The sequence below is a fragment of the Bubalus kerabau genome, chromosome 4 (assembly GCF_029407905.1).
Source record: "Bubalus kerabau isolate K-KA32 ecotype Philippines breed swamp buffalo chromosome 4, PCC_UOA_SB_1v2, whole genome shotgun sequence".
Classification (NCBI taxonomy): domain Eukaryota; kingdom Metazoa; phylum Chordata; class Mammalia; order Artiodactyla; family Bovidae; genus Bubalus; species Bubalus kerabau.
Genome location: NC_073627.1, coordinates 140,112,360 through 140,134,745, shown reverse-complemented (window position 1 = coordinate 140,134,745; position 22,386 = coordinate 140,112,360). Strand labels below are relative to the sequence as shown.

At 39.2% G+C, this 22,386-nt stretch overlaps 1 protein-coding gene across 1 annotated transcript in view; it reads left to right on the top strand.

The window, feature by feature from the left end:
• Window positions 1-22,386, top strand: part of KCTD9 (potassium channel tetramerization domain containing 9) — an 81,386-nt gene that overhangs the window by 43,864 nt on the left and 15,136 nt on the right. Inside the window, exons 7-9 of the mRNA XM_055578769.1 lie at window positions 13,247-13,314; window positions 13,402-13,497; window positions 14,207-14,356. Of these exons, the coding sequence (XP_055434744.1) occupies window positions 13,247-13,314; window positions 13,402-13,497; window positions 14,207-14,356 (314 nt within the window). The remainder of the gene's footprint in view (window positions 1-13,246; window positions 13,315-13,401; window positions 13,498-14,206; window positions 14,357-22,386) is intronic.

Genomic DNA, 22,386 nt, shown 5'->3' with positions numbered 1-22,386 from the left:
CACAGCCAACCCCAGTCCTCTCCTGGGTCTGTCCTTGAAACTCAAGTTTCATTACTCAACCACTGCCCACACCAGCAGACTCATATCTCAGGGGAGCACAGAGTGGTGACCCGGACCATCTGTGCAGGTCTTTCTGTGTTCTGCCTGCTGTATCCTGGCCGCTGCACTCTTCTCCAATCCTCTGTTATTATTCATTCACTAAGTTCTGTCTGATTCTTTGCAGCCCCGTGGACTATGGCAAGCCAGGCTTCCCTGTCTTTGACTAGTTCCTGGAGTTTGCTCAAACTCATGTCCATTGAGTTGGTGATGCCATCCAACCATATCATCCACTGTCACCCCCTTCTTCTGCCCTCAGTCTTTCCTAGCATCAGGGTTTTTTCAGGTAAGTTGGCTCCTAGCATCAGATGGCCAAAGTATTGGAGCATCAGTCCTTCCAATAAATATTCAGGGTTGATTTATTTCCGTTAGGATTGACTGGTTTGATCTTCTTGCTGTCCAAGGGACTCTCAAGAGTCTTCTCCAGCAACACAGTTTGGAAGCATCAAGTCTTCAATGCTCAGCCACCTTTATGGTCCAGATGGTCCAGCTCTCACATCCATACATGACTAATGGAAAAGCCATAGCTTTGACTAAATGGATTTTTGTGGGCAAAGCGATGTCTCTGCTTTTTAATACATTGTCTAGGTTTGTCATAGCTTTTCTTCCAAGGAAATGGCAACCCACTCCAGTACTCTTGACTGGAAAATTCCATGGATGAAGGAGCCTTGTAGGTTCCATTCCATGGAGTTGCAAAAAGTCAGACATGACTGAGTGACTTCACTTTCACTTTCTTCCAAGGAGCAAGTGTCTTTTAATTTCATGGCTTGAAGTCACCATCTGCAATGATTTTGGAGTATAAGAAAATAAGTCTGTCATTGTTTCCATTTTCTCCCCATCTATTTGCCATGAAGTTGATGGGACCAGATGCAATAATCTTAGTTTTTTGAATATTGATTTTTAAGCTAGCTTTTTCACTTTCTTCATTCACCTTCATCAAGAGGCTCTTTAGTTCCTCTTCACTTTCTGCCATTCGGAGAAGGCAATGGCACCCCACTCCAGTACTCTTGCCTGGAAAATCCCATGGACGGAGGAGCCTGGTGGGCTGCAGTCCATGGGGTCACAAAGAGTCGGACACGACTGAGCGACTTCACTTTCACTTCTCACTTTCATGCATTGGAGAAGGAAATGGCAACCCACTCCAGTGTTCTTGCCTGGAGAATATCAGGGACGGGGACCCTGGTCGGCTGCTGTCTATGGGGTCACACAGAGTCGGACACGACTGAAGCGACTTAGCAGCAGCAGCAGCAGCAGGGTGGTGTCCTTTATTGTGTCCATCCTTGCATGAAATGTTCCCTTGGTATTCCCAGTTTTCTTCAGGAAATCTCTAATCTTTCTGATTCTACTGTTCTCTTCTACTTCTTTGCATTGTTCATTGGAGAACGACTTATTATCTCTCCCTGCTTTTCTCTGGAACTCTGCTCCATTGATTTATATATCTGTTTTTGTTCCAATCCCAAGCTGTTTTGATTACTGTAGCTTTGAGTATTACATGAAATCTGGGAGAGTTATGCTTCCTGCATTGTTCTTTTTCTTCAGTATTGCTTTGGCAATTCTGGGTCTTTTATGGTTCCATATAAATTTTAGGATTATTTTTTTCTAATTCTGTGTAAGGTCTCTTAGGTAATTTGATAGGGATTGCATTAAATCTGTAGCTTGCTTTGGGCAGCATGGCCATTTTCACAGTATTCTTTCCATGATAATGTGACATCTTTCATCTCTTTGAATCACCATCAGTTTCCTTTATTAATCACTGTATAAATTTTTATGTCCTTGTTGAGATTTATTTCTAAGTATTTTAATTCAGGCAATTTTATTTATTTTTTATTTTTTTAATATAAATTTATTTATTTTAATTGGAGGCTAATTACTTTACATTATTGTATTGGTTTTGCTATACATCAACATGAATCCACCACAGGTGTACATGTGTTCCCCATCCTGAACCCCCCTCCCACCTCCCTCCCCATACCATCCCTCTGGGTCATCCCAGTGCACCAGCCCCAAGCATCCTGTATCATGCATTGAACCTGGACTGGTGATTCGTTTCACGTATGATATTATACATGTTTCAATGCCATCACCCTCGCCCTCTCCCACGGAGTCCAAAAGACTGTTCGATACATCTGTGTCTCTTTTGCTGTCTCGCATACAGGGTTATCGTTACCATCTTTCTAAATTCCATATATATGCGTTAGTATTCTGTATTGGTGTTTTTCTTTCTGGCTTACTTCACTCTGTATAATAGGCTCCAGGCAATTTTAAAATGAATTATTTTTACATTCGCATTGTTAGTGTAAAGTACAACCAATTTCTGTATGTTAATTTTGTATCCTGCTACCTTGCTGAATTCATTTATCAGTGCTAGTAGTTTTTGTGTGGAATCCTCAGGGTTTTCTATAGATAGTATAAAGGTTCCTCAGTGGCTCAGTGATAAAAATCCACCTGCAAAACAGGAGCTGCATGAGATGCAAGTTTGATCCCTGGGTCAGGAAGATTGCTTGGATGAGTGCATGGCAACCTACTCCAGTATTCTTGCCTAGAAAATCCCCATGCACAAAGGAGCCTGGTGGGCTCCAGTCCATAGGGTCACAAAGAGTCACATACGACTGAAGCAACTTAGCATGCACATGCAGATATATATTATCATTTCATCTGAGTATAATGACAGCTTCACCTCTTCCCTTCCAATTTGGATACCTGTTATTTCTTTCTCTTATATGATTGCTGTGGCTAAGACTTCCCATATTATGTTGAATAAAAGTGGTAAGAGTGGGCAACCTTGTCTTAATCCAGTTTTTAGTGTAAAATAAAGGTTTTCAGCTTTTCGCCATTGAGTATTATATTGGCTCTGAGTTTCTTATAGGTTGATAGATGTTCCCTTTATACTTAATTTGGTGGAGAATGTTTTATCATGAATGGGAGCTGAATTTTATCAAATGGTTTTTCTTTATCTGTTGAGATGACTATGTAGTTTTTGTCTTGTCTTTTATTTGATGTAGATTGATCTGCAAATGTTGGGGCATTCCTGTGACTCTAGGATGAATCCAGCTTGGTCATGGTGTATGATCTTTGTATTCGGTTTGATAATGTTTCAGTGAGAATTTTTTTCATCTAAATTATCAAATATATTGGCCTAAATTTTCTTCACTGGTGGTATCTTTTTTCTTACTTTGGTATTGGTAGCTCCACAGAATGTTTTTGAGTGTGTGCCCTCCTCTTCAGTCTTGAGGATGATTTTAAGAAGGATCAGTGTAAGTTCTTCTTCGCAGGTTTGGTCAGTTTTGACTGTGAAGCCATCTGGTCCTGGACCTTAGTAGGATTTTTTGACTTGACTTAAAAAAATACAAAGATGCTGGATGCTAACTTGACACTAACCATCTGATTGTACAGTTTGATTGTTACTGTAAATATGGTAGCATTTTGTGTTTTGTTTTTTCATTTCTCCATACTACTGAATAAACTAGTTCTGTGTGGGCTGAAAAAAAAAAAAAAAAAAATTACAGATTCTATTTTGCTTGTAGTGATTGGTGTGTTCAAATTGGTTTACTTTTTAAATTCAGTTTTTGTAGGCTGTACTTTCTAGAAACGTGTCCATTTCCTCTGGTTTGTCCAGTTTGTTGGCATGTCTCTGATGATTCATAGTATTCTCTTATGATTTTTAAAATTTTTAACATATCAGTTGTTATTTCTCCTTTTTCATTTCTTATTTTGTTTATTAAGGTCCTCTCTCTTCTTTCTTATGAACCTAGCCAGTAATTTGTAAATTTTCTGTACCCTTTAAAAAAATCGAATTCTTGGTTTTATTGATTTTTTTAATTGCTTTTTATAATTTCTATTTTATTTATTTCCTGTCTGATCCTCGGGCTTCCCAGATGACTTAGTGGTAAAGAATCCACCTGCCAATGCAGGAGATGCAAGTTCAGTCACTCGCATGGGTCACTCCAGGGTCAGGAAGATTCCCTGGAGATAAAAATGACAATATCTTTGCCTGGGAAATCCCATGGACAGAGCATCCTGGTGGGCTATAGTCCCTGGGGTCTCAAAAAAGTCAGACACAACTTAGTGCCTAAACAACAGCAATAACAACAATCTTATCTTTATTTCCTTCCTTCTGCTGACTTTTAAGTATTGTTTGTTCCCTCTTTTTCTAATTCTTTTATATGTTCCCTCTTTTTCTTTTATATGATGTTTATTTGAGAGGAAGGCTCATTTTGCTAAGAACTGCTTTTGCTGCATCCCACAGATTTTGTATAGTTGTGTTTTCATTGTCATTTGTCTCATATTTTATAATTCCTTCTTTGATTTCATCCTTGAACCATTGTTTTGTTAACAGTGTTGTTTAGTCGCCATGTATTCATTTTTTTCTCATTTCTGTTCTGTGGTTGATTTCTACTTTCATTTCACTGTGGTCAGAAAAGATGCTTGAAATAATTTCCGTCCTCTTAAAATTGTTGAGGATTATTTTCATGCTAGTCTGTGATCAATCCTAGAGAATGTTCCATGTGCATTTGAAAAGAATGTGTATTCTACATTTTTTGGATTTAATGTCTTGAAAATGTAAATTAAGTCTAACTGTTCTGTTGTATCATGTATGATCTCTGTTGCCTTATTTTCTGTCCAGAACAGCTGTCCATTGATATGAGTGGGATGTCAGTGTCTCTATTACTAAATTTCCTGTCAATTTCTCCCTTTATGTCTCTCAGTATTTATTTTATGTATTTTCGATCTCATAAATTGGGTGCATATATGTTGATGAGTATAATACCTTCTTTTTGAATTGATCCTTTGTCATTACATATTGTTGTTCTTTACCTTTGGCCTTTGTTTTAAAGTTTATTTTGTCTGATGCAAGCTTTGTAACCCTTACTTTCTTGTCATTTTCATTTGCTTCCCCTCACATTCAATCTATATGTATCCTTTGCCCTAAAGTGAGTCTCTCATTGGCAGCCTATTGTAGGCTCTTGTGTTTTTAATCCAATCCGTTACTCCAGTGTTTTTGATTGGAGCATTTAGTCTGTTGACAATTAGGGTAATTATTGATAGATATGTATTTATTACCATTTCAGACCTTCTTTTCCAGTTGATTTTTGTATTTCTTCTTTGATCTTTTCCTTCTATAGTTTGATTTTCTTTTGCATTATGCTTCTGTTCTTTTTGGTTTTTGTGCCTCTATTACACGTTTTTGATTTGTGGCTACTCTGTTTTTCAACATATATTAACCCCTTATATGTACTTCCTTTAGACTGATTGTCATATAATCTCAAACACATTCCACAAAAAAATCTACATTTTCTTACTACTTCTCCCACATTTATGATTTTGATTTCTTCTTTTACATCTTCACATTTATTGTTTTGCTATTCCTTGTAGTTATCATCATTTTCAAAAAATTTGGTAAGTGATTTAATTTCCAATTGTGATTTTTTTTTTTCTTGCATATTCTTGCTTCCCTTCTATTTATAGAAGGCCTTTCAACATTTCTTTTAGGATACGTTTTGTTCTTCTTGTTGTTTATTCACTAATTCATGTCTGACTCTTTTCGACCCCATGAACTACAGCACACCAGCTTTTCCCTGTCCTTCATTATGTCCTGGAGCTTGCTCAAACTCATGTCCATTGAGTCACTGATGCCATCCAATCATCTCATCCTGTCACTCCCTTCACTTCATGCCCTCAATCTTTCCCAACATCAGGGCCTTTTCCAATTAGTATTGATATGTTTTTTTATTTTTTGCTTGTCTGAGAAATTCTTTATTCTGCCTTCTATTGGAAACGATAGTCTTGATTGGTAGCATATCCTCAGTTCACTTCAGTCGCTCAGTCGTGTCCGACTCTTTGCGACCCCATGAATCGCAGCACGCCAGGCCTCCCTGTCCATCACCAACTCCCGGAGTTCACCCAGACTCACGTCCATCGAGTCAGTGATGCCATCCAGCCATCTCATCCTCTGTCGTCCCCTTGTCCTCCTGCCCCCAATCCCTCCCAGCATCAGAGTCTTTTCCAATGAGTCAGCTCTTCACATGAGGTGGCCAAAATACTGGAGTTTCAGCTTTAGCATCATTCCTTCCAAAGAAATCCCAGGGCTGATCTCCTTCAGAATGGACTGGTTGGATCTCCTTGCAGTCCAAGGGACTCTCAAGAGTCTTCTCCAACACCACACTTCAAAAGCACCAATTCTTTGGCGCTCAGCTTTCTTCACAGTCCAACACTCACATCCATACATGACCACAGGAAAAACCATAGCCTTGACTAGACGGACCTTTGTTGGCAAAGTAATGTCTCTGCTTTTGAATATGCTATCTAGATTGGTCAAAACTTTCCTTCCAAGGAGTAAGCGTCTTTTAATTTCATGGCTGCAATCACCATCTGCAGTGATTTTGGAGCCCCAGAACATAAAGTCTGACACTGTTTCCACTCTTTCCCCATCTATTTCCCATGAAGTGATGGGACCGGATGCCATGATCTTCGTTTTCTGAATGTTGAGCTTTAAGCCAACTTTTTCACTCTCCACTTTCACCTTCATCAAGAGGCTTTTTTAGTTCCTCTTCACTTTCTGCCATAAGGGTGGTGTCATCTGCATATCTGAGGTTATTGATATTTCTCCCAGCAATCTTGATTCCAGCTTGTGTTTCTTCCAGTCCAGCATTTCTCATGATGTACTCTGCATATAAGTTAAATAAACAGGGTGACAATATACAGCCTTGACATACTCCTTTTACTATTTGGAACTAGTCTGTTGTTCCATGTTCAGTTCTAACTGTTGCTTCCTGACCTGCATACAGGTTTCTCAAGAGGCAGATCAGGTGGTCTGGTATTCCCATCTCTTGAAGAATTTTCCACAATTTATTGTGATCCACACAGTCAAAGGCTTTGGCAAGGTCAATAAAGCAGAAATAGATGTTTTTCTGGAACTCTCTTGCTTTTTCCATGATCCAGCAGATGTTGGCAATTTGATCTCTGGTTTCTCTGCCTTTTCTAAAACCAGCTTGAACATCAGGAAGTTCACGGTTCACATATTGCTGAAGCCTGGCTTGGAGAATTTTGAGCATTACTTCACTAGTGTGTGAGATGAGTACAATTGTGCAGTAGTTTGAGCATTCTTTGGCATTGCCTTTCTTTGGGATTGGAATGAAAACTGACCTTTTCCAGTCCTGTGGCCACTGCTGAGTTTTCCAAATTTGCTGGCATATTGAGTGCAGCACTTTCACAGTGTCATCTTTCAGGATTTGAAATAGCTCAACTGGTATTCCATTACCTCCACTGGCTTTGTTCGTAGTGATGCTTCCTAAGGCCCACTTGACTTTACATTCCAGGATGTCTGGCTCTAGGTGAGTGATCACACCATCATGATTATCTGGGTCATGAAGATCTTTTTTGTACAGTTCTTCTGTGTATTCTGCCACCTCTTCTTAATACTAATCTTCTGCTTCTGTTAGGTTCATACCATTTCTGTACTTTATTGTGCCCGTCTTTGCATGAAAAGTTCCCTTGGTATCTCTAATTTTCTTGAAGGGATCTCTAGTCTTTTCCATTTGATTGTTTTCCTCTATTTCTTTGCACTGATCACTGAGGAAGGCTTTCTTATCTGTCCTTGCTGTTCTTTGGAACTCTGCATTCAAATGGGTATATCTTTCCTTTTCTCCTTTGCTTTTCACTTCTCTCCTTTTCACAGCTATTTGTAAGGCCTTCTTTGACAGCCATTTTGCTTTTTTGCATTTCTTTTTCTTGGGGATGGTCTGGATTCCTGTTTCCTATTCACTGTCGTGAACTTCTGTCCATAGTTCTTCAGGCAGTCTATCAGATCTAATCTCTTGAATCTATCTGTCACTTCCACTGGATAATTGTAAGGGATTTGATTGAGGTCATACCTGAATGGTCTAGTGGTTTTCCCCACTTTTTTCAACTAAAGTCTGAATTTGGCAATAAGGAGTTCATGATCTGAGCCACAGTCAGCTCCCAGTCTTGTTTTTTGCTGACTGTATAGAGCTTCTCCATCTCTGACTGCAAAGAATATAATCAGTCTGATTTCTTTATTGACCGTCTGGTGATGTCCATGTATAGTCTTTTCTTGTGTTGTTGGAAGAGGTGTTTGCTATGACCAGTGCGTTCTCTTGGCAGAACTCTATGAGTCTTTGCCCTGCTTCATTCTGTACTCCTAGGCCAAATTTGCCTGTTACTCCAGGTATCTCTTGAGTTCCTGCTTTTGCTTTCCAGTTCTATAATGAAAAGGACATCTTTTTTGAGTGTTAGTTCTAGAAGGTCTTGTAGGTCTTCGTAGAACCGTTCAACTTCAACATTACTGGTCGGGGCATAGACTTAGATTACCATGATATTGAATGGTTTGCCTTTGAAACGAACAGAGATCAGATTGCATCCAAGTACTTCATTTCAGACTCTTTTGTTGACTATGATGGCTACTCCATTTCTAAGGATTCTTGCCCACAGTAGTAGATATAATGATCATCTGAGTTAAATTCACCCATTCCACTCCATTTTAGGTCACTGATTCCTAAAATGTTGATGTTCACTCTTGCCATCTCCTGTTTGACCACTTCCAATTTGCTTTGATTCACAGACCTAACATTCCAGGTTCCTATGCAATATTGTTCTTTACAGCATTGGACTTTGCTTCTGTCACCAGTCCCATCCACAACTGGGTGTTGTTTTTGCTTTGGCTCCATCTCTTCATTCTTTCTAGAGTTATTTCTCCACTGATCTCCAGTAGCATTTTGGGCATCTACTGACCTGGGGAGTTCATCTTTCAGTGTCCTATCTTTTTGCCTTTTCATACTGTTCATGGGGTTCTCAAGGCAAGAATACTGGTGGTTCACCACTCCCTTCTTCAGTGGACCACATCTTGTCAGAACTCTCCACCATTACCCGTCCATCTTGGGTAGCCATATATGGCGTGGCTCATAGTTTCATTGAGTTAGACAAGGCTGTGGTCCATGTGATCAGTTTGGTTAGTTTTCTATGACTGTGGTTTTCAGTCTGTCTGCCCTCTGATGGAGAAGGATAAGAGGCTTATGGATGCTTCCTGATGGGAGAGACTGACCTGAGGGGGGAACTGGTTCTTGTTCTGATGGACAGGGCCATGTGCAGTAAATCTTTAATCCAATTTTTGTCTCCTTAGGTAGGTTTACTCCTAGGTATTTTATTATTTTTGTTGCAAAGGTAAATGTGTTTAATTCCTTAGTTTCTCTATTTTTCATTGCTAGTGTATAGGAATTCAAGTGATTGCTAGGTATTGATTTTTTATCCTGTGATTTTAATAAATTCACTGATTAGCTCTAGTAAATTTGTGGTAATATCTTTAGAGTTTTTCATGTACAGTATCAATGCCATCTGCAAATAGTGAGTTTTTCTTCTTCCTTTCCAATCTGGATTCCTTTTACTTTTCTTTCTTCTCTGATTGCTGTAGCTAGGACTTTCAAAACTGTGTTGAATAATAGTGGTTAGAAAGGGCAGTCTTGTCTTGTTCCTGATCCTAGAGGGCATGGTTTCAGTTCTCCCTGTTAAGATTATGTTTGCTGTGGGTTTGTTATAAATGGCCTTTATTATGTTAAGGTAGGTTCTTTCTGTGCCCATGCTTTGAACAGCTTTCATCATAAATGTGTGCCTCACGCTTCTCTGAGCCTCTGTTGTTGTCAGTTGCTAAGTCTGACTGACTCTTTGTAATCCCATGGACTGAACAAGCCAGGCTTCCCTGTCCTTCACTGTCTCCCAGAGTTTGCTCAAACTCATGTGCATTGAGTTGGTAATGCCATCCAACCATCTCATCCTCTGTTGTCCCCTTCTCCTCCTGCTCTCAATGATTCCTAGCGTCAGGATCTTTTCCAATGAGTCGTATCCACATCAAATGGCCAAAGTATTGGAGCATCAACATCAGTCCTTCCAATGACTATTCAGGGTTGATTTATTTCCTTCAGGATTGACTGGCTTGATCTCCTTGCTGTCCAAGGGACTCTCATTAGTCAACTCTAGCACCACAGCTCGAAAGCATCAACTCTTTGGCGCTCAGCCTTCTTTATGGTCCAACTTTCAATCCATCCATGACTACTGGAAAAAACATACCTTTGGCCATACAGACCTTTGTTGGCAAAGTGCTGTCTCTGTTTTTTTAATACGCTAAGTTTCTTATAGCTTTTCTTCCAAGGAGCAAGTGTCTTTTAATTTCATGGCTGCAGTCCCCATCCACAGTGATTTTGGAGCCCCCAAAATAAAGTCTTTCACTGTTTCCTTTTTTTCCCATCTATTTGCCATGAAGTGAGGGAACCAGATGCCATGATCTTAGGCTTTTGAATGTTGTTTTCACCTTCATCAAGAGGCTTTTTAACTCCTCTTCACTTTCTGCCATTAGGGTGGTGTTATCTACATATTTGAGGTTATTGATATTTCTCCCAGAAATCTTGATTCCAGCTTGGAATTCATCCAACCCAGCATTTCACATGAGTACTCTGCACATAAGTTAAATAAGCAGGGTGACAGTATACAGCCTTGATGTACTCCTTTCCCAAGGTTGAAACAATCCATCATTCCATGTCCAGTTCTAACTGTTGTTTCTTGACCTGCATACACATTTCTCAGGCAGCAGGTCAGGTGGTCGGGTATTCCCATCTCTTTAAGAATTTTCCACAGTTTGCTGTGATCCACACAAAGGCTTTAGCACAGTCAGTGAAACAGAAGTAGAAGTTTTTCTTGAGTTCTTTTGCTTTGTCTGTGATCCAGCAGATGTTGGCAACTTGACTTCTGGTTCCTCTGCCTTTCCTAAATCCAGCTTGTACATCTGGAATTTCTTGGTTCACATACTCTTGAAGCCTAGCTTGAAGTATTTTGAGTATTACCTTGTTAGCCTGTGAAATGAGTGCAGTTGTGTGGTAGTGTGAACATTCTTTGGCATTGTCCTTCTTTGTGATTGGCATGAAAATTGAACTGTTTTAGTCCTGTGGCCACTGCTGAGTTTCCAAATTTGCTGGCATATTGAGTGCTGCACTTTCACAGCATAATCTTTTAGGATTTGAAATAGCTCAGCTGGAATTACATCACCTCCACTAGCTTTCTTCATAGTAATGCTTCCTAAGGCCCACTTGAATTCACACTCCAGGATATTGACTCTAAATGAGTAACCACATGATCATGATTATCTGGTCGTTAAGACCTTTTTAGTACAGTTCTGTGTATTTTTGTCACCTCTTCTTAATATCTCCTGCTTCTGTTAGGTCTATACCGTTTCTGTCCTTTATTGTGCCCATTTTTGCATAAAATGTTCCCTTGGTATTTCTAATTTTCTTAAAAAGATCTCTAGTCTTTCCCATTTTATTGTTTGCCTCTATTTCTTTGGAGTATTCACTTAGGAAGTTTTTGTTCTCTCTCCTTGCTGTTCTTTGGAACTCTGCATTCAGGTGAGTATATCTTTCCTTTTCTCCTTTGCCTTTCATTCTCTTCTTTTCTCAGCTATTCGTAAGGCCTCCTCAGACAACCATTTTTTGCCTTTTTGCATTTTATTTTCTTGGGGATGGTTTTGTCACCACCTCCTGTGCAATGTTACAAATCTCTGTCCATAGTTCTTCAGGCACTCTGTCAGATCTAATCCCTTGAATCTATCTGTCACTTCTACTGTATAAGTGATTTACATTATAAGGGATTTACATCATAAGGATTTGATATGGGTCATACCTGAGGGACCTTATGGTTTTACCCACTTTCTTCATTTTAAGTCTGAATTTTGCAATAAGGAGCTCATGATCTGGGCCACAGTCAGCACCAGGTCTTGTTTTTGCTGCCTGTACAGAGCTACTATCTTTGGCTACAAAGAATATATACTGAATGATTTCAGTATTGACCATGTGGTGATGATGTCCATGTGTAGCCTCTTCTCTTGCTTTGTTGGAAGAGGGTGTTTGTTGTGACCAGTGTGTTCTTTTGGCAAAACTGTTACCCTTTGCCCTGCTCATATTGGGATGAGACTTGCACGCCTGGGAGGAAGTTGTGCAAAAGGAAAACTTCCTACATCCTCAGAAGCTTCTTCACAGGTGGGGAGATCAGCTGGGACAGAAAGGGAGCTTTAGAGGCTAGTATCACCCGATCTGATTCTGTCCCAGCTGATCTCAGGATTAGGAACCTTTCCTCTTTCACAGCTTCCTCCCAAGCTGTCAAGTACCATCCCGATTTCTTTTTCTTTTTTTCTGGTCCTACCTGGTTATGTGGAGATCTTTCGTGTTATTTGGGGTGTTTGGGATATTCTACCAGCATTCCAAGATTTCTGTGAGAACTGTTCAAGATGTAGGTGAATTTTTGATACGCTTGTTGGAGAGAGTGAGCTCCATGTCCTTCTATTCTGCCATCCTGATTGGAGTCCCCTAGAAATCCCTTTTAAAAAATTGATTCTCCTATAACAAAGTTTCTAAATTATACTTCTGACTTTTGTTTTGACGCTGGCTTGCTTTTATTTATTTCTATAATTTCCTGATTCAGTAAGTAAAAGATACTTGTGAGGAACTTATTCTGATCTGCTTCATTGAAAAAGTCAATGAAGTGTTAAGATTAGGTGAGCTAACCATTTATTATTGGGTTTAAAAATCACTGTATCAGTTATTTAAGAATGTGTGATAATTTGGATTTTTTTTGGCCTAGGGCTTATATAAGGTAGTTTTCTGAAATAATTTTTTAATATGGAAAGCTTTATTTCTGATTCATTAGTCTTCTGTTTTTTTTTCTTTTGCTGTATGTAACCTATTTAGAAAGCTTCTTTATTTACAGATATTTTTAAGTATTATACATATGTTCTGCTGCTGCTACTGCTACATATGTTCTAAATGTTAGTTATTTTTCTTGTATAAAGTGGGATAGCCTACCCTCCTTGTATTTCAAGGCTTCCCTGATGGCTCAGTGGTAAAGAATCTGCCTGCCAGTGCAGGAGATGTGGATTCAACCCCTTGTCCAGCAAGGTCCACTGGAGAAGGCAGTGGCAACCTACTCCAGTTTCTTTCCTGGGATACAGTCCATGGGGTCACAAAAAGTCAGACACTGAGCAATGACAGCAAAACTTGTATTTCACTTGTGAGAATTTAACTTTATAGAATCCTTTATAAAGGATTATCGAGGTGAATAGTATTCTGTAAAAGTCAAATTGTTTTTGTTATGATAGGTGTGTTAGAAGAAGCGAGATTTTTTGGTATTGACTCATTGATTGAACACCTGGAAGTGGCAATAAAGGTAAGTTTCTTTTTACATTAGCTAAATAATATATTTATTGTAACTGTCTCCCAGAATTCTACACTAATTTGTCAATATGTCTTCAAGAATTCACAACCACCAGAGGATCATTCACCCATATCTCGAAAGGAATTTGTCCGGTTTCTGCTCGCCACTCCAACCAAATCAGAATTGCGTTGCCAGGTAATTGAAGCAGATTTTACATGAGTTATTTGTGTCAGTAAGTCTGTGAGGAACGTTTTAAATTCTTCTAGGAATTTTTTTCTTACCTTACTTTTTTTTTTCATGCAAGATATATTTTAATTATGGGTCATAGCATTGAGTCAGTCCCAAAATGGTTAGCATAAAAAAGAGATGTAATAGTCTTTTACTGTTTAATTATGCCTCATACAGCAGTTTTTGGTAGTGCATAGAAATTCCAACAATTAAAAAGTCAATTATTTGTACAGCTGTTATGTATGATCAGTCAGTGGCAGTGGAAGATACTTATACTTTTATGTGTTATAGCAATAACGATATTAAAAACTGCAATACTCAGTTTTAACAATATAACGTTCTTGAATTATAGAATTAATAACATAAGTACAATTTATTAAAAATAGTGATCAATAGGTGCATGACCAGCAGAGATCTATCTTTTTAGCAACTTCTGCACATAAATGAGGCATAGCCAAGATGCATTCTAATGTTATATGTAAATCGAGTGACTTTTAAGACTCCATTAAGGATACTGATTTTATATATCTGAGTTCCATTTGATCATGTTTTGTAATAGACTCCAAGTGACTGAACTGCCAATTACTTCTATAAACCACGGTGCTTAACTATTGTGGTTAAATTAAATACTACAGATGGTTTATATATTGTGGCCATTTGTGTTTTTTAATTTTAGGGTTTAAACTTCAGTGGTGCTGATCTTTCTCGATTGGACCTGCGATACATTAACTTCAAAATGGCCAATTTAAGTCGCTGCAATCTTGCCCACGCCAATCTCTGCTGTGCAAATCTTGAACGAGCCGATCTCTCTGGATCAGTCCTTGACGTAAGAATCATCTTTGGTTACAAGAGAAAATTAAATTTTTAGTCTTTTGAACACTCTCGAAGAGCACAAATTACACCTCTCTCTTAATGAAGCTTTTACATCAGTTTACTAGGTTGATGACAAAACTTAAGGTTCTGAAAGTGAAATGGGTTGGTTTTGCAACTTTGAGGTGCTTTATTAAATATCCACCTATAAAGTATAGCAACTGATAAGAAATTAAATCTTGAAATTAGATACCAATCTCCTCAACACGTTATCAGAACTTCTATTTTCTGTGAATTAATAGGGTAAAGCTGGAAAGAACCTTGGAATTTTTCTATTCCACATAATTTCTGGAATAGGAAAATGTTATTTCTCTGCGGGTATTTGACAGATACTTTAAAACAAATGTGGTATGCAGCAATCTGTAAGTTAGCATCTTGGTGATTCTCTCCTTCTACATATATATATGCGTTTATAAGTATTTGTGTGTGTGTGTAAGTGTGTATCCGTATGTGTATGCATGCATTTATATAACAGATAACCTATTTGAGGTGAGAGGATATATGTAAAAGCAACAGTGAAATGTAACTTCTAAGAACTTTAAGTTGCTTAATATCAAGGTCCATATCTGTGTGGAGTGGATAGCCATTCCCTTCTCCAGGGGATCTTCCCAACCCAGGGATTGAACTCAGGTCTCCCGCATTGCAGGCAGATTCTTTACCAGCTGAGCCACCAGGGAAGCCCAGGAATACTGGAGTGGGTGGCCTATCCCTTCTGCAGCAGATCTTCTCAACCCAGGAATTGAACTGGGGTCTCCTGCATTGCAGGTGGATTCTTTACCAGCTGAGCTACCAGGAAAGCCCTTTCAATTAATAAGACCTAATATATTAACTTGCTTGTAGTAGTCATTGAATAAGTGTTTATTAAATTTTATAATTTTGGCTTTATTCCTTAGTTGCAAGGTATTTTTCTATGAAACTTAGATCTAATAACAAAATCTGCCAACACACATTTCCATTATTTTTACCCTGCTTGTTCCATGTTATGATGGAGGATCAAACTGAAAAGCAACATAAGCGAAACACTAACACTACAAAGGGAAGGACCTAGCTTTTAAATTCTGAAATGCTGAGAGACAGCTTGGTTGGTTTCTGTTAGGGAATGGGGAAAAAGATAGACTGGATCATTAAATATATAAATATATAAATATGGTTCTCTATTTTGTTTAATTACCGCATTACTGTGAGCCTGAACCATAATTTTCTTCTCTTTAAATGCTTGTTCTACCCATATTGTGTCATTGATATGAAGGCCAATATACCTATTTATCATTTCTTTATAATTTTTTTTATTTAAATGTAGTTGATTTACAGTATCATTTGGCATTTAGGTGTACAGTACAGCAATTCAGTTACATATACATACACTGTATATGTATGTATGTATACATACATATATATATAGTCCTCTTCAGATTCTCTTCCCTTAATACATTATTATAAACTGTTGACTACAGTTTCCTTTGCTACACAGTAGGTCCTTGTTTGTTGTTTTGTATATAGTAGTGTGTATATGTTAATCCCAACCTGCTAATTTATCCCTCCTCCCATCCCATTTTGCCCATTGGTAACCACAGATTTGTTTTCTATGTCTGAGTCCCTTCATGTGTAGGAAACAAGTTCATTTATATCTTTTTTTTTTTTTTGAGCTTCCACATATAAGCAGTATCATACATATTTATCTTTCTCTGTCTGGTTTACTTCATTTAGTATGATAATCTCTAAATCCATTCATATTGCTGCAAATGGCATTTAAAAATTCTCTTTATGGCTGAATAATATTCCACTGTGTGTGTGTCTGTATATACCATAGCTTCTGTATTTGTTCATCTGTCAATAAACACTTAGGTTGCTTCCATGTCTTGGCTATTGTAAATAGTACCTCTATAAATACTGGGGTGCATTTATATTTCTGAATTATAGTTTTCTTCAGATATATGCCCAGGAGTGGGATTGCAGGATTATATGTAGCTTTAATTTTAGTTTTCTAAGGAACCTCCACATTGTTCTCCATAGTGGCTGTACCAGTCTATATTCCCAGCAGTGTAGGAGAGCTCCCTTTTATCCATACTCTCAACCAGCATTTATTATTTGTAGATTTTTTGATGGATGATGGCCATTCTGAATGGTATGAAGTGATACCTCATTGTAGTTTTGATTTGAGGTTCTCTAATAATTAGCAGTGTTGAGCATCTTTTCATGTACCTGTTTGCCATCTGTATGTCTTCTTTGGAGAAATATCTGTTTAGCTCTTCTGCCCATTTTATGATTGGGCTGCATGAGCTGTTTCTATATTTTGGAGATTAAGACCTTGGGGGCTGCATGGTTTGCAGATGTTTTCTCCCATTTTATAGCTTGTCTTTTCATTTTGTTTATGGTTTCCTTTGCTGTCCAAAAGCTTTTAATTAAGTCCCATTTGTTTATTTTTGTTTTTATTTTCATCATTCTATTCATTTGGAAATGAATCCAAAAAGATTCTGTCACGATTTATGTACAAGGGTGTTATGTCTCTGTTTTCCTCTAGGAGTTTTATAGCATCCGGTTCTACATTTAGGTCTTTAATTGATTTGGGGTTTAGTTTTGTATGTGATGTTAGATACTGTTCTAGTTTCCTTCTTAAGTAGTTTTCCAGTTTTCCCAGTACCACATGTTGAAAAGACTCTTTTTTTCTTCACTGTATATTCTTGCCCTTTTATCATACATTATTGGCAATAGGTGTGCATTTATTTCTGGGTTTTCTATCCCATTGATCTATATTTCTGTTTTTGTGCCAGCACAATACTGTTTTGATTACTGTGGTCAGGGAGCATGATTCCTCCAGCTCCAGTTTCTTTCTCAGTATCTTTGTTGTTGTTGCTCAGTCGCTCAGTAGTGTCGTAACTCTATGTGACCACCATGGACTGCAGCACACCAGGCTTTCCTGTCCTTCATTGTCTCCCAGAGTTTGAGCAAACTTCTATCCATTGAGTTGGTGATGCCATCCAACCATCTCATCCTCTGTTTCCCCCTTCTCTGCCTGCCTTCAGTCTTTCCCAGCATCAGGGTCTTTTCCAGTGAGTCAGCTCATCACATCAGGTGGCCAAAGTATTGGAGCTTTGGCTTCAGTATCAGTCCTTTTGATGAATATTCAGGGTTGATTTCCTTTAGGATTGACTGATTTGATATCCTTGCTGTCCAAGGGATTCTAAAGAGTTTTATCCAGCACCACAGTTCCAAAAGCATCAGTTCTTCTGTGCTCAGCCTTATCTATGGTCCAACTCTCACATCCATACATGACTACTGAAAAAACCATAGTTTTTATTGAATTGGACCTTTGTAGGCAAAGTGATGTCTCTGCTTTTCAATACGCTGTCTAGGTTTTTCCATAGCTTTTCTTATAAGGAGCAAGCGTCTTTTAATTTCATGGAAACAAACACAAAATCTAATCCAATCAGGAACAGAATGGTTGCTCTCAACACTGATGCTTCTCTGATGTACACCTTGATATAGAGACAGACCTTCAGTTTGCTTGATACTACACTTTCATCTTTTCAATTTCCCTGAGAAATCTCAGCCCCCCTATATTTGACCCCTTATCCCAAGCACCTCTCTTTTTCAACATTCTTCCTGCCCTAAGTCTAACCTCTTTGGTTAAATGTTTGCAGAGACAAAAACATGGAAATGTCTCACTTTGGTTGCTTTCTTAGTTTCCTTCATCAAGGTTAAGATGAAAACCTCACACTCGATCATCTTGTCTCCTTCTGTCCTTGATAGTACCAAAATAGATAGATTCCACTAATTTTTATGCTAGTCTTCCAAGTGAATCATAATTCACTTGTAAACCAGTAATTCCCTTGTCTGAACATCTTTCTGTTTATTCATTCTGTCCTCTTGTTTCTTCTACCCGTTTGTGAACACAGCAGAAATATTTGAGATAAATATACAGGAGAAATGGAGCTATGTAGATTTCCACAGCAGATTCTCACTTGACTTAGAATAAAATTCAAGCCCCTGACCAAGGTGCCCACAGACCTTCATAAACTGGAACCCACTGCATCACTGAGAATGATCCACATGATCATTCTGGCCATGTTCCCTTCACTAACTGCATCCTGGATAGAGGACTGCCCTTCCAGCTAACCAAACAGCTGTAGCAAGAACCAATCTGCTTACTTAGCAGGGGCTACACTGGAATTCCCACCATTCCCAGGAACTCTCCTGGTCTTAAGAGAGTCTTTTATTATCATAACTTGGTCAGAGAAAGTGGACACTCTTTGGGTCTCCAGTTCTATAAGCCCTTGTCACCTAGCATATCATATTTAGGTACCAGGAGAGTATTAATAGCTATTCATTGGGTTATCTCAGTTTACTTAAAAAATTATAAAGATACACAATACTTACATGCTACTGTACATAAAGCAGATAAACAAGGTCCTCCTGTAAATCACGGGAACTATATTCAGTACTAATTTCATGGCTGCAGTCACCATCTGCAGTGATTTTGGAGCCCAAAGAAATAAAGTCTGTCACTGTTGCCATTTTTTTCCCATCTATTTGCCAGGAAGTGATGGGAGCGAATGCCATTATCTTAGTTTTTTGAATGTTTGGTTTTAAACCAGCTTTTTGCTTTTATCTTTCACTTTCATCAAGAGGCTTTTTAGTCCCTCTTCGCTTTCTGCCTTTAGGGTAGTGTTATCGGCATATCTGAGGTTACTGGTATTTCTCCTAGCAGTCTTGATCCCAGCTTGTGATTCATCCAGCCCAGCATTTCACATGATGTACTCTGCATATAAGTTAAATAAGCAGAATGACAATACACAGCCTTGAGCCCTTGCCAAATTTTGAATCAGTCTGTTGTACCATGTTGGTTCTAACTGTTGCTTCTTGACCTGTACACAGGTTTGTCAGCAGGCAGGTAAGGTAAAGGTTCTGGTATTCCCATCTCTTGAAGAATGTTGTGAAAGTCACAACATTCAAACAAACAAAGTTTGTTGTGATCCACACAGTCAAAGGCTTTAGCTTAGTAAATGAATTAGAAGTATATGTTTTTCTGAAATTCCTTTTATCTATGATCCAGTGGATGATGGCAATTTGATCTGTTTCCTCTACCTTTCCGAAATCCAGCTTGAACATCTGGAAGTTCTTGGTTCATGCACTGTTGAAGCCTAGCTTCAAGGATTTTGAGCATTACCTTGCTAGCGTGTGAAATGAGCGCAATAGTGTGGTAATTTGAACATTCTTTGGCATTGCCTTTCTTTGGGATAGGAATGAAATCTTTTCTAGTCCTGTGGCCACTGCTGAGTTTTCCAAATTTATTGGCATATTGTGTGCAGTATTTTAACAGCATCATATTTTATGATTTGAAATACCTTAGCTGGAATTCCATCACCTCCAATAGCTTTGTTTGTAATGCTTCCTATGGCCTAATTGACTTCACACTCCAGGATGTCTGGCTCTTGGTGAGTGACCACACCATTGTGTCTGGGTCATTAAGACCTTTTTTGTACAGTTCTTCTGTGTGTTCTTGCCACCTTCTCTTAGTCTCTTCTGCTTCTTTGAGATTCTTATGTTTCTCTCCTTTACTGTGCCCATCTTTGCATAAAATGTTCCCTTGGTATCTCTAATTTTCTTGAAGAGATCGCTAGTCTTTCCCATTCTATTGTTTGCTTCTAATTTTTTGCATTGTCCACCTAAGAAGGCTTTCTTATCTCTCCTTGCTGTTCTTTGGAACTCTGCATTCCAATGGGTATATCTTTACTTTTCTCCTTTGACTTTCACATCTCTTCATTTCTTATTTATTTGTAAGGCCTACTCAAGGAGCCATTTTTCCTTGTTGCATTTCATTTTCTTGGGGATGGTTTTGATCACTACCTCCTGTACAATGGTACAAACCTCCATCTGTAGTTTTTCAGGCAGTCTATCAGATCTAATGCCTTGAATCTATTTGGCACTTCTACCGTATAATCATAAGGGATTTAATTTAGGTCATACCTTAGTGACCTAGTGGTTTTCCCTACTTTTTTCAATCAAGTCTGATTTTTGCAGTAAGGAGCTAATGATCTGAGCAATAGTCAGCTCCAGGTCTTCTTTTTGCTGGCTGTGTAGAGAGAACTTCTCCATCTTTGCCTGCAAATGTTCAATCTGATTTTGGTATTGACCATCTGGTCATATCCATGTGTAGAGTCATGTCTTATACTGTTGGAAGAGGGTGTTTGCTGAGACCAGTGTGTTCTCTTGGCAAAACTCTGTTAGCCTTTGCCTTGCTTCATTTTGTTCCAAGGCCAAACTTGCCTGTTATTCCAGGTATCTCTTGACTTCCTACTTTTGCATTCCAGTCCCCTATAATGAAAAGGACATCTTTTTTTGGTGTTAGTTCTAGAAGGTCTTGTAGGACTTCAAAGAACCATTCACCTTCGGCTTTTTTGGCATTAGTGGCTGGGGCATAGACTTGGATTACTGTGATGTTGAACGGTTTGCCTTGGAAATGAACCAAGATCATTCTGTCATTTTTGAGATTGTACCCAAGTATTGCATTTTGGACTCTCTTGTTGACTGTGAGGGCTACTTCATTCCTTCTAAGGGATTCTTGGCCATAGTAGTAGATATAAGGGTTATCTGAATTAAATTCACCCGTTCTGGTCCATTTTAGTGCACTGATTCCTAAAATGTTGATGTTCCTTCTTGCCATCTCCTGTTGACCACTTCCAGTTTACCTTGATTCATGGACCTAAGACTGGATTTCCCAATATTTCCAATGAAATATTGTTCTTTACAGCATTGCACTTTACTTTCACCACCAGACACATCTACAGCTGGGTATCCTTTCTGCTTTGGCTCAGCCTCTTCATTCCTTCTGGAGTTTTTCGGTACTCTTCTCCAGTAGCATATTGAACACCTACCTACCTGGGGGTGTGGTGGGGGGGTGCAGCAGAACGGCTCCTCCTTCAGTGCCATATCTTTTTGTCTTTCTATACTGGACATGGGGTTCATCAGGCAAGAATGCTGAAATGGTTTGCCATTCCCTTCTCCAGTTGACCACCATTTGTCAGAACTCTGCACCATGACCTGCCCTTCTTGAGTGGCCCTACATGACATGGCTTATAGTTTCATTGAATTACACAAGGCTGTGATCCATGTGATCATTTTGGTTGGTTTTCTGTGATTATGATTTTCATTTTGTCTGCCCTCCGATGGATGAGGACAAGAGGCTTGTGTAAGCTCCTGATAGGAGGCACTGTCTGTAGGGAAAACTGGATCTTGCTCTGGTGGGCAGGGCCAGTGCTAAGTAAAACTTTAATCCAGTTTTCTGCTGATGAGTGGGACTGTGTTTCCTCCCTGTAGTTTGGCCTGAGGTGGCCAGTCCTAGAGTCTGTAGTCTCTATCATAGGCTATAGACTCTATGGTAGGTATAAAGGCAGCCTCCTCCAAAAGGACTTATACCAGCATGCCGTGCCTCCCAGGACTATAGCTAGCAGTGCCCTTGACTCTGCAGCAGGCCACTGTAAACCCACGCCTCTGCTGCAGACTCCCAGACACTCATAGGCACGTCTGGCTCAGTCACTTGTGGAGTCCCTGCTCTTTTCTCCTGGGTCCTGGTGTGCAGGAAGCTTTTTCTGTGCCCTCCCAGAGTCTCTGTTTCCCCGGTCCTGTAGAAGTTCTTTAATCAAATCCTGCTGACCATCAAAGTCAGATTCCCTGCCCCTTTGCTGGATCTCCGTGTTGAGAAGTCTCTTGCAGGGCTTAGAACTTTCACAAGAGTGCAAGAGCTTCTTTGTTTTAATTTTTCTCCAATTTGTGGATTGTCCACCCAGCGGCTCTGTGGTGGGGCTAATAGCGACCTCCTCCAAGAGGACTTAGGCCACATGCCGTGCCTCCCAGGACCGCTGCTGCTAGTGCCCCTGTCCCCGTGGCAGGCCACTGCTCACCATGCCTCTGGAGGAGACACTCATACACTCATAGAGAGGTCTGGCTCAGTCTCTTGTGGAGGGTCACTGCTCCTTTCCCTGGGTC